A 13,014-nucleotide genomic window follows, 5' to 3' on the forward strand; every position below is an offset into this window, starting at 1 on the left:
CAAAAGTAACATTCAAATTTATCAAGCCATCGTGCATTCAATTCTATATAATTTTCATTTTTCGCATTTAACGAATCATGTCTTTATTGGAATTTAATATTTTTATTCAATATAATTTTTAATAATTCATTTTTAGTGTGTTGCAAAATGAAATGAATGATATAACATTCAAATTTATAACCCATCGTGCATTCAATTCTATATAGTTCTCATTTTTCGCATTTAAGGAAGCTCTCTTGAAATTTAATATTTTTATCCAATATAAATTTTAAAAAGCATTTGTTTTGTGTATATGAAAGTAATAAGTAACAAATAAATGAGCAAATTAGGGAATTATTAAACACATTATTATATTTACATATTAAATTATTTTTTTGGCAAAAATATACACAACTTTCTCTATTAAAATTTCTCACAAAAGTTTATTGATATTCATAAAGTATATACACATTTTTCGAAAGTAAAATACTAATTTTGCACGTTTCAGATCACATTTAGAAAATTCGTTCATATTTTGTATAGTTTTCTATGTTCAATAGAAGTAAAAAAACGCGCACTATTCTAATTAATCATTCCTTAAAACTAGGAACAAATAATAATAATAATAATGTCTGACTATTCTTGACAGACTTTTCTATAAACTTACAATTAGTTAATAATACAATTTTTAAAAAAAATTTTATCAAAATATATCTTAGAAAGACAATTTATCAAAAATATGTTACTAATATTTGATAACCTATAACTTAATTAATATTTCCACGGTTTCAATCTCTTTTAATCTTTTTTCTCAGGTAGAAACTTTTGTCAATTATTTAAGCATTTGAGTCAATCGTTTCCTCTCGTTTTTCTGTGTCTTTTTTTTCTGTTTTTTCGCTAGATTTTCCAGTGTCTTTATTGTACCTTAAAAATCCACTCACGTACCACATGAAAATACAAGAAAGACTTAAAATCGAAGTGAAATGAAGAGCAGCTACGTAACTGTTCATCGAATCGTGCACTAATCCTTGAATATAAAAAGAGACAGAAAATAATTAGCAAACAATTCATTAGAGCGATCTATATATATTATTCGAGTGATTTAGAAAAATTGAAGATTAAGTAATTTTGTGAAATAAAATCCATCTCTTAAAATTCCATATTTCTTATTTTTTTTAAATATGGAATTTTAAGAGACAGATTTAAGGTAAAAATATGTTCAAAATAATTAGATTAAACTCACCTATGATTGGACCAATGGCGATCGACAGTACACCACTGCAGGCCATTTGCATTCCAAATGCAGCTGGCAGTTTGTTCAGAGGAACGTAATCAGAGATTATCAGAGTCTGAAAAACAGCTTTTGTGCCTTTTGCAACGCCAATAATCAGTGCAACGCAGACAACACTAACGTAACTGCTTCCCCAGGTTGTCAAAACTGAAATCCAAAAAAAAAAAAAATTTTACTCGATTTTACTTGATTTTAGTGGATTTAAATAATGTGATTTCATCCCCCAACACCAGAGCTACCAAAGCACTCAAAATTGCTCATTTCTAATTTCCAATAGCAATGAATAAACATTTATTTTCATTGCATTATGCATTGTCGATGATTCTAGCGTTGAAAGTGAATTTTTTAGTGTTTTCAAATCCCCAAATTTTGAGTCAGGTTTTTGTGTTAGTGTACGTACTGGTTCTTCCAAGAGTGGATCCTATTAAGGAGACAACGTAAAGATTTTTTGATGTCCATTCGGCTTTTTGGGCCACGAGTGGCACGCATAATCGTCCAAAAATGTCCGAAGCGGCTTGGATCGACATCACAGTCGCGATCGAAGTCCTTTCGAGGCCACAGAGTTCCGCGAGGACGAACGGAATCATGGCGTTGAAGTTCGTTTCTGCTACTAAAGACACCCCCATACCTGAAATATTAATAAAAATATTAATAAAATTCGATGACATGTAGCTCCTTCAATTTTCGTTATTTACACTTGGAAAAAATACTGTATATACTTGAAACGTTGGTAAATTTATATACAAAATTTCAATGCAAAGCAATTTGTAAATAATTTTATAAAATTAAAGAAAATTACAAATTTAGTAGAAAATAATACACTTCTAAGGTGGTCTTCCAGTGTGAAGCTTTGAAAAAATTGATTTTCTTAAAGAATATAGTTTGGAAAATTTATTTACGTATCCTTGTGTCTAAATTTCTGAAATTAACGAAGTTATGGCTGTTAAAAACGCGATGGTCAACGTAATTGTAAATGTGTTTTTCCCTAAACTGTGTTTTCCAAAATATTGTCCACGATAAAACAAAATCTACTTGACCAATTGGCTTAAAATTTTGGGTACACATTCAATACATGTGTGACTATAGTTGCTACCAAAATCAACTCAAAATTTTTATTTTTTCTATTTTTTTCAGGCCCCTGAAGTTAAAAGAAAACATGGAAAAATCGTTAATTTAAATTCGAAGTGTTGTTATTTTTTAAACAATTGATTTTTTTCTTTTATTTTGGTATGGGCTATGGTCGAACTTATAGTAATTAAGAATCCTTTAGGTTTTTTCATTTTAAACAATTGGAATGGTCAGAATTATGGAGAACGTGAGATGATGTTTTTTAAGTTTGAGTATGTTTGACTCTGCTTGACTCTGATTGATTTTGATTGATTTTGATTGATTCTGATTGACTCTGGCTGACTTTGATTGATTTTGATTGATTTTGATTGACTCTGACTGACTTTGATTGATTTTGATTGATTTTGATTGACTCTGACTGATTTTGATTGATTTTGATTGATTTTGATTGATTTTGATTGACTCTGCTTGACTCTGACTGACTCTGATTGATTTTGACTGACTCTGATTGATTTTGACTGACTCTGATTGACTCATGATTGACTCATGATTGACTCTGATTGACTCTGATTGACTCTGCTTGACTCTGCTTGGCTCTGCTTGACTTTGCTTGACTATGTTTGACAGTCTACAGTGCCACCAATTTTAACTTTTTCTCGCTCAAAAAATTCTAAAATATCACTAAAGTAAGCACAAATAAACCCTGTAAATTTGACTGCAGAAGCTCTTATAGTTTAATCACAAAAAATTCCTCAAGAATGCCTAAAAAACTGCATTTCATTCTAATGCACTTTTAAAACAGATATGCTTGACTATGTTTGAATATATGCAGCGCCATCCATTTTAACTTTTTCTCGCCAAAAAAATTCTAAAATATAACTAAAGTATCTATAAATAAATCCTGTAAATTTGACTGCAGAAGCTCTCATAGTTTATTCACAAAAAATTCTCAAAGAAAGTCTAGAACAATGCACTTTGTACAAGTGCATTTTAAAAGCGACTATGTTTGGGAGCATGCAGTGCCATCAGTTTTATATTTTTCTCGCTCAAAAAATTCTAAAATATAACTGAAATATGCACAAATAAACCCTGTAAATTTGACTGCAAAAGCTCTTATAGTTTAATCACAAAAAATTCCTCAAGATAGCCTAAAAAACTGCATTTCATTCTAATGCATTTTAAATATGGCTACGTTTGAATATATGCAGTTCCATCAATTTTAGCTTTTCGTCGCCAAAAAAATTCTAAAATATAACTGAAATATGCACAAATAACTCCTATTAATTTGACTGCAAAAGGTCTCATAGTTTATTCAAAAAAAATTCCCCAAAAAAGTCTCTAAAAAGCACACTTCACCTCAGAGGACCCTCTTATTAATAAAAATTGATAAAAAATTTGATAAAATTACCTAATATAACTGCTACGTAACGGGTGTCCCTGAAAAGATCGAGATCCAAGTGCTCCGAAATTTTCAACAGGAACTTTCGTTTCTCTCCTTTTTTATCGTTGTTTATAGTTTCTCGAGCCACGTCTTCGTTCAATAATCGAGAATTAACGTCTCCCGAATGTTTTTCTGCGGAAGATTCCGTGATGTCATTGCCCTTCGTTAAACTTGCAATCTATTTGGAATCAAATCTGACGGTGAACGTTAATCGTTTCCTTTTTCAGTGATTTTAAGAAGACACCGAACTATAACGATAAAAAAAAAAACTTTATTCGAAGCTTTCGATCTGTTTATTAAGAATTACCTTATTTTCGATAGCACCACGAATTCTCACCTTGAATTTCAGTGTCTTCTTAACAATGACGGGTGTGTTTTAGGTTCATTGTGTGTCTAACTCACTTCTTTTTCTTTGAATGGCCTCAACAACGACGCTCCTATCAGCGAATGCATCGCGATTCCAGCGAGAATCAAAAGCGTACCAGTGGTGGCGTAACTTTCTAGCAGTTTTGCTATTAAAAAAGGCATCAAAATCGGACCTAAGCCTGTTAGTGTCACCGACAATCCCATGGCTACGTTGCGTTTCTTACGAAAATACGTGTTTAGGGCTAGATTTATTGCTAGAAACGTGATCCCGTGACCGGTACCTGAAAACCATCGCCAAATTAGAATGATTTTCTATTTAACACTTTACCGACCGGTAGCGGATTATCGGTCGGTAAGCGTTGGTCGGTAAAACAGTTGATTAATAGGCTATCGGTCGGTAAGCGTTAGCCGGTAAAACAGTCGATTAATAGGCTATCGGTCGGTAAAGTGTTAATAGCTTCAAATATTTCATTCATCGTCGCAAAATGTAAATAGAAATATTTATTAGAGTCGAAATAATAGAAAAATAATTTATTTTTAACAATAGAACTATCAAAGTGGTCAAAATTATAATTATAATTGTCGTTATATTTACTGTATTTTTCTTTGCCTTTTGCAGGCTTTTGTTATTTATCGTAAAATTGTTCCTTGAAATTCGTAATTTTATAATAAAAATTACACGAAATTTAGTCGACTAAATTTATGAAAATTGACCGTAGTTTTTTTTTAAATTGTTTCTTTGGTACAGAAAATAAATACATCATAATAATTAGTAGTTATTAAATCTAAAATATCTCAAATTTGTTCCTTGTTTAAATAGATATTTTTATTATGAATTTTTGAAAATTTATCGTAGTTTTTTTTATGGAAATTATTTTATTTATTTATTATATTATATGTTATATATTTATTATATGTTTGAATAAATATTTTTATTATGAAATAGAACAAGCTTTGGCCAAAATGCAATTCGTAATTTCTAAACAAAAAATTGTATACAAAATTTAGTCGACTAAATTTATGAAAATTGGCCGTAGTTTTTTTTTAAGGAACTTATTTCTGTTGATACAAAAATAAATACATTTTTATTATGAAACAGAACAAGCTACGACCAAAATGAAATTCATAATTTCTAATTATTAATAACACAAAATTTAGTCGACTAAATTTATGAAAATTGACCGTAGTTTTTTTTTTTAAATTGTTTCTTTTGATACAAAAATAAATACATTTTTATTATGAAACAGAACAAGCTGCGACCAAAATGAAATTCGTAATTTCTAATAAAAATTCTACAAAATTTAGTCGACTAAATTTACAAAAATTGACCGTAGTTTTTTTTTAAAAAATTATTTCTTTGGTACAAAAATAAATACATGATAATTGTTGATAGTTCTAGAGTTAAAAGGACGTGGAAATGAATGTGTATTTATTATATTTTTCGTACTTATATGCATAAATGTATTTTCCATATCTTAAGGGGTAACTCTAGAATATTGAAAAATTCGATTTTTTTTTTTTCGGCTTAAATAATAGTTTGAAGCCTTAAAAACATTATGCGAAAGGTCTCAGTGTCGGAGCAATGTTTTTGCTGAAAATTTAGAGCCCCAAACGATGACGTGTATCTGCGTCCTGTAGCGTCGTGTAAGTGTTGTATGTTATTTGTTTATTTGAAAGTTTAAACAGTAGAAATTCTGTGATGAGGAATATAAGAACAATGAGAGATGCAAATTACTCACCGACGATGATGCAATAAGTGACAATAATGGCGGGAACAGCGACTGCGAACGCGGTCATGCAGATGCCAACGGCGACGGTTAAACCGCCGAGGAAGGCGACCTTTCGAAACGTGAATCTCTTCATCATCGGGCCGCTTATCAGACCCAGGCTACACGCGATTGTCCCATTCAGATGAAGAATGAATGATGTTTGCGTGGCGGAGATACCGAGCGAAAGAAAACGCTCCGAAAAGATAAGACCGTAACATTGTTGTATCGGAAGCACCGCCAACTGAAACGATTTTATTCAGAAGAAGTCATTCGAGACAGTATCTTCAATTAAAATTCATTAAAACTTCTGATTTTCGAGAGATTATTTATTAAAGATTCAAATTAACATAACATCAGGTTCGATATGTATTTTTGTAGAATTAATATGTTTTAAGTATAGTGAGTAGAATGGATGTTTATGCATTTGAGGGAAATTTTTCGTTTTTAAAAGATAGGATGCATTTGAAATGCAAAAATATGAGTATTTTAAGGGGGACTTCTAGTGTAAATGGGGTTTTTTTAGAGTTTTTTGGGGAATTTTTTGCGAGTAAACTATGAGAGATTTTACAGTTGAATTTAGAGGGTTTATTTATGGATACTTTAGTTATATTTTAGAATTTTTTTGGCGAGAAAGAGGTAAAATTGATGGCTCTGTATATTCTCAAACATAGTCAATTTTAAAATGCATATCATACTAGTGTATTTTAGAGTTTTTTGAGGAATTTTTTGTGAGTAAACTATGAGAGCTTTTGTAGTCAAATTTATAGGGTTTATTTAGCTATACATCATTGATATTTCAGAATTTTTTAGACCCAAAAAACTTAAAATTGATGACACTGTATATTCTCAAACATAGTCAATTTTAAAATGCATTTCATACTAGTGTATTTTAGACTTTATTGGGGAATTTTTTGTGGATAAACTATGAGACCTTTTGCAGACAAATTTATAGGGTTTATTTAGATATACTTCAACGATATTTCAGAATTTTTTGGGCGCAAGAAAGTTAAAATTGATGAGACTGTATATTCTGAAACATACTAGTGCATTTCATATTATTACATTTTTGTAGACTTTCTTGAGGAATTTTTTGTGAATAAACTACAAGACCTTTTGCAATCAAATTTACAGAGTCTATTCATAAGTACTTCAGTTATATTTCAGAATTTTTTTGGCGAGAAAAAGTTAAAATTGATGCCACTGCATATATTCAAACATAGTCAAGCATATCTGCTTTAAAAGTGCATTAGAATGAAATGCAGTTTTTTAGGCTTTCTTGAGGAATTTTTTGTGATTAAACTATAAGAGTTTTTGCAATCAAATTTACAGGGTTTATTTGTGCATATTTCAGATATATTTTAGAATTTTTTGAGCTGGAAAAATATAAAACTGATGGCACTGCATGCTCTCAAACATAGTCACTTTTAAAATGCACTAGTACAAAATGCATTATTCTAGACTTTCTTTGAGAATTTTTTGGGAATAAACTATAAGAGCTTCTGCAGTCAAATTTACAGGGTTTATTTACAGATACTTTAGTTATATTTTAGAATTTTTTTGACGAGAAAAAGTTAAAATTGATGGCACTGCATATATTCAAACATAGTCATGCATATCTGCTTTAAAAGTGCATTAGAATGAAATGCAGTTTTTTAGGCTTGCTTGAGGAATTTTTTGTGATTAAACTATAAGAGCTTTTGCAATCAAATTTACAGGGTTTATTTGTGCATATTTCAGATATATTTTAGAATTTTTTGAGCTGGAAAAATATAAAACTGATGGCACTGCATGCTCTCAAACATAGTCACTTTTATAATGCACTAGTACAAAGTGCATTATTCTAGATTTTCTTTCAGATTTTTTTTGTGAATAAACTATAAGAGCTTTTGCAATCAAATTTGCAGGGTTTATTTATAGATACTTTAGTTATATTTTAGAATTTTTTAAGCGAGAAAAAGTCAAAATTGATGTCTCTGCATGACCCCAAACATAGTCAAATATAGTTGCATTTAAAAAAGGTCTCACACTGTAATTTCATTCTATTTATTTGAAATAAAAAAACCTAAAATATTCTTCATTACTACAACTTTGACTATAACTGGTAGAACAAAAAAAGGGGACCCTGAAATTTGATTATAAATTTTATCATGTTTTTTTTTTTCATTTTTTTGGGTCTAAATGAAATAGAAATTTTTGATTGATGAAAATACAAAATAAAAATCGATTTATCTCAAAGATTCACACTAGAATTCTCCCTTATACGAATTTTTATATTTACAAAGCTCCCATTTCATTGATTCAACTAAACACAACTAAAGTAAAAAAAAAGAAAAAAAGAAAACTATTTCGTAAAATCAGTGTTTCGAATGACAAAAAACGAGTGATTTTTCAACATTCATACAACTAAAATACAAAACAAAAAAAAAAAGAGAAAATTATTTCGCAAAATCACTGTTTCGAATGACAAAAAACGAGTGATTTTTCAATTTTCTCTACAATTCGATTCTCTACATTCAACATTCATACAACTAAAATACCAAACAAAAAAAAGAGAAAACTATTTCGTGAAATCACTGTTTCGAATGCCAAATGACAAAAAACGAGTGATTTCTAAACATTTTTAACAATTGACACCACAAAAAGTGAACACGTGCGTATCAAGCACACACAAAAACACACACTAGGTCGTTCGATGTTGGTGGGGGAAAGAAAATCCAAGAAAATCCAAGAAAATCCAGGAAACTCACGTTAATGATGGTCACAGCAGCGACGACAACCCAGGCCCAGCCTCTGTCGGCCTCGTCGCGTGACATTCTCCCAAAAAAGGCAACAAAATTCCCAAAGTCTCTTTCGAAACGAGACCACCCGTGTCACTCCTTCCTCTCGTCTCGAACTGCAAACTTAGAGTGTCGGCTAAATACAAGACGGAATTGGACAAATGATAAGATAGGTGTTTAGTATCGGTGGATCAGTATTAGATACACACACACAAACGAGCGTGAAATGTTTCTGATTACTCTCAAATGTTAGCGTGGAAATCGAAAATTTCAGTCAACCATTCACTTTCTTCTGAATCATAAATTCATTTATTTCAAAATTCAAATTTATGGTAAAATAAATATCAAATTTTTTCAACTTTTCTCGTTTGGACGAAATGACGAACTCGATAAGATTAAACACCGAAATTTTTATCAAGAGTTCGGTGTCCATTAATTATAAAATTAGCCACGTTTTATTGCAACGAACACGATTGATTACATATATCGACGAGCTGATATTTTTTGTTATTCTTTTCTTTATCTTTTGCAGTTTAAGTCTCCAGGCTTTAGAGCTCTCAACAGTGCTCTTTTTTCCCCCATTTTTGTAACACGGTTTTGTATAATAATTTAAGATCGAACGGAGATATCAGAATTGACATTTTTGTGAGTTTGTAGAATTCTAGAAGTGTACACTTCTCTTCAAACGAGTATTCGAGTGTATTACACAGAGTCAAAAGTCAAAGTTCTCCGGGCCAGATGATTAAATTAATCACACATAACCGTGTTCCAATTAGAAGGAACAACCGATTCTTTTCCATTTAGTCCGCTTTGAACGATAATTTAATAATGGTTTAATGTCACTGTGACTGTGGCTAACATTTGATATACAGCGGGGAACGACGATTACTATAACATCTGCCTCGATCTTTACGAGTTTAATTGAATTGGGCACAGTCGCAGGGACGTACCTAAAATAAAATTCTTGCTCACTTAAACTCACGAAAAAATATTGGAATAATAATTTCAAACTGTAAAGTTGAACTTTGTTTTCTCAATTTTTTATACAAAAAAAGAACAAATTGGCCTCTGAGAGTCAACTTTCGAACACTCGTTTACCTCGAATATTAACTGTGGCGTTGCCTTGAAATTTATAATAATTTTACCTTCGAATTTTGCAAGCAAGTGATGTTTTTTAATTTGACGAAATTTGGAGTGAAAGTTTCATCAATTTTGTCAAATATTCAACTCAACTAACAATTTTATTTATTCGCTGGTGAACACTTGTATGCACATGAATTTGCATATCATAATAACAACTGTTATTCAAGGAGATCTCATTATTTTAATCGAGAAAATTAGGTGGAATAAAATCTGAATTCAGAGAAAAAAATTTCCCCCATTTTGTTAATATTTTTAGAAAATTTCCGAAATTACAAGCATTTTTCTTATAAAATATTCTACGATTATTAAAAGTCAAATTCTACTAGATTAGAGAGCCCACAATAAAATGTGAATATTCTCCATTAAAATTAATATTTTTCCAATGAAACGTTAATCCAGAGAAATACGTACGAGATTTTTGGTTGATCGAACGTGATTTTTCCGTTGTCGTGGCACTGATTATTTCAGTAAAGGCGACGTAGAAGGATGGACGATGCATTATTGTTAGAATTAGGTTCGTTGTCACCGTTGAAATATGGTTAGGGAGACACAGTGAGAAATGTCACTTGAACTCACTCGAAAACACTGTATTTTTCTATCAGACACATCGTCGAACTTTTCACCGGTGCTTTTTACGCCGCGTCTGAGACGGAACGCAAAAAGGAGCAACATATGTGTGTGTTGTGAGCGGAGCTGCTGACTATTCGTCACTGGCTCGATGAAGGGAAGTCGCTTGATAAAAACCTGCTTCGTGACTCGACTTCAGACCCGAGGCTGGTCTTTGACTTGCTTCGGCTTCGTTTACATGCACCGGCGAGACCGCCTCGATGCGACCCGTTTAACACGTTCAACGAATTCGGGGCAATTTTACGCAAAAAGGGCCATATTTTGTTCTTGATACAGTAAAACTCCATTTACATAACGTTAATAAACAGTTTGTTTCATAAAAAGTTCATCAATCTTCGCTATTTTTAATATTTGAGTTTTTGTTCGGATAAGTGAATTCAATCGTGACAGTAATCCGGGTTTTCAAATTAAAATTTTTGTAAATCAAGGTTATTTAATTTTGTCAAACTTCTATTTTTGGTGGATTATACAAAATATAAAAGTTTGAACTAGCTTTTAGTTATTTAGAATTATTTAGGAAAATTGAATTAAAATAGAAATTTTCTTCAAAACTCCATTTACATGACGTCAATAAACAGTTCGTGTCATAAAAGTTCATCAATCTTCGCTATTTTTAATTTTTCGTTCGTATTTAAACTCTGTTCGGATAAGTGTATTCAATTGTGACAGTTATCCGGGTTTGAGACTAAATTTTCATGAATCAAGGTTATTTAATTTTGTCAAACTTCCATATTTGGTGGATAAAACAAAATATAAAAGTTTGAATTAGTTTTGAGTTATTTAGTATAATTTTAGAAAATTGAAATTTTCTATGAAACGTCATTTTGTTTGTGATATAGCAAAACTCCATTTACATGACGTTAATAAACAGTTCGTTTGATAAAAGTTCATCAATCTTCGCTATTTTTAATTTTTCGTTCGTATTTAAACTATGTTCGGATAAGTGAATTCAATTGTGACAGTAATCCGGGTTTCAAACTACACTTTTTTTGTGAATCAAGGATATTTAATTTTGTCAAACTTCTATTTTTGGTGGATTACACAAAATATAAAAGTTTGAGCTAGCTTTTAGTTATTTAGAATTATTTAGGAAAATTAAAATTAAAATAGAAATTTTCTACAAAACGTGATATAGCAAAACTCCATTTATATGACTCTAATAAACAGTTCGAATCATAAAAGTTCATCAATTCCTGCTATTTTTAATTTTTTGATCGTATTAAGTCTCTGTTCGGATAAGTGAATTCAATTGTGACAGTTATCCGGGTTTCAAACTAAAATTTTTGTAAATCAAGGTTATTTAATTTTGACAAACTTTTATATTTGATGGATAATACAAAATATAAAAGTTTGTACTAGTTTTTAGTTATTTCGAATTATTTAGAAAAAATAGAAATTTTCTATAAAACGTCATTTTATTTGTGATACAGTAAAACTCCATTTACATGAATCTAATAAGTAGTTTATTTAATAAAAGTTCATCAATTCCTGCTATTTTTAATTTTTCGTTCGTATTTAGTCTCTGTTCGGATAAATGAATTCAATTGTGACAGTAATCCGGGTTTCAAACTAAACTTTTTTTGTGAATCAAGGTTATTTAATATTGTCAAATTTTATATTTGATGGATAAAACAAAATATAAGTGTTGGAACTAGTTTTTAATTATTTAAGAAAATTGGACAAAATAGAAACTTTCTACAAAACGTCATTTTGTTTGTAATATAGCCAAACTCCATTTATATGACGTTAATAAACAGTTCGTTTCATAAAAGTTCATCAATCTTCGCTATTTTTAAGTTTTCGTTCGTATTTAGTCTCTGTTCGGTTAAGTGAAATCAATTGTGACAGTAATCCGGGTTTGAGACTAAACTTTCATAAATCAAGGTTATTTGATTTTGTTCCTTATAAATTCCTTAAAACTTTGAAATTACATTTGATGCATTAAATTTCTGAAAAAATATCAGATATTTGAAAGTAAAATATTCATAAAAAAGTTGAATTAATTTTTACTTAATTTCTGAGCATATATCAGACATTTTAAAGTAAAATATTCATAAAAATGTGAATTAATCTTGACTTATTTAGTATTATTTAAGAAAACAGGATAGAAATATTTAAATAAGGGACTCATGATTTTTATGCAATTATTTTATTCCACTTTTATGGTAAAAACAAAATTATAGGAAACAAAAAAAATAATTTATATAAAACACAGCGTCAAAATGTGATGCGTTATTAATATATTGACTTCAGTTACAAGTATCAACAACACGAGACATTACATAATCTCATAAACTTCTTATTTACTTGCTTATAGTATACTTCTGTCACTTGTTTAATATTCTCATATTCGAATCTTAATATTAATAAATATATTACGTGATACATGACTATATGTCTAAACACAAGATATCATAAAAAAAACAATTTAAAAACCCAGTGTTTCTAAATATAACATTACAATTTAATTTTAGAATTATTTATATCAGAAAATGAATTTCAATTTTCAAGCTTTTAATTACGAAACAATTCACAAGGTCCATTAATTAATCA

General features: G+C 30.0%; 1 protein-coding gene across 3 annotated transcripts; it reads right to left on the bottom strand.

Annotated features, from left to right (window-relative positions):
- Positions 1 to 765: 765 nt before the first annotated feature.
- On the bottom strand, positions 766 to 10,524 carry LOC122402237 (monocarboxylate transporter 6-like). 3 transcript variants are annotated; one of them, XM_043404859.1, is made up of 8 exons: positions 10,246 to 10,524; positions 8,662 to 8,807; positions 5,885 to 6,155; positions 4,182 to 4,426; positions 3,747 to 3,957; positions 1,671 to 1,898; positions 1,223 to 1,417; positions 766 to 1,006 (listed from the first exon to the last, which is right to left on the bottom strand). In XM_043404859.1, the coding sequence occupies exons 2-8, from the start codon at positions 8,725 to 8,727 to the stop codon at positions 816 to 818; spliced, it is 1,407 nt and encodes a 468-aa protein (XP_043260794.1). In that variant the 5' UTR covers positions 8,728 to 8,807; positions 10,246 to 10,524; the 3' UTR covers positions 766 to 815. The 3 variants fall into 3 exon arrangements, with proteins under 3 accessions (XP_043260794.1, XP_043260796.1, XP_043260793.1); XM_043404861.1 differs by having other exon boundaries at positions 8,662 to 8,814; XM_043404858.1 differs by having other exon boundaries at positions 8,662 to 8,827.
- Between the last annotated feature and the right edge of the window lie 2,490 nt (positions 10,525 to 13,014).

The sequence above is a fragment of the Colletes gigas genome, unplaced genomic scaffold, assembly GCF_013123115.1.
Source record: "Colletes gigas isolate AHSC1104 unplaced genomic scaffold, ASM1312311v1 Colletes_gigas_Sc00034, whole genome shotgun sequence".
NCBI lineage: Eukaryota > Metazoa > Arthropoda > Insecta > Hymenoptera > Colletidae > Colletes > Colletes gigas.

Excerpts from the sequence above, each read along its gene's own strand:
- LOC122402237 (XM_043404859.1), bottom strand. The coding sequence starts at position 8,727 with ATGTCACGCGACGAGGCCGACAGAGGCTGGGCCTGGGTTGTCGTCGCT. Across the intron at positions 1,899-3,746 it reads TTACGTAGCAGTTATATTAG|GTATGGGGGTGTCTTTAGTA; the intron begins GTAATTTTATCA and ends TTAATATTTCAG. Across the intron at positions 1,418-1,670 it reads ATCCACTCTTGGAAGAACCA|TTTTGACAACCTGGGGAAGC; the intron begins GTACGTACACTA and ends TTTGGATTTCAG.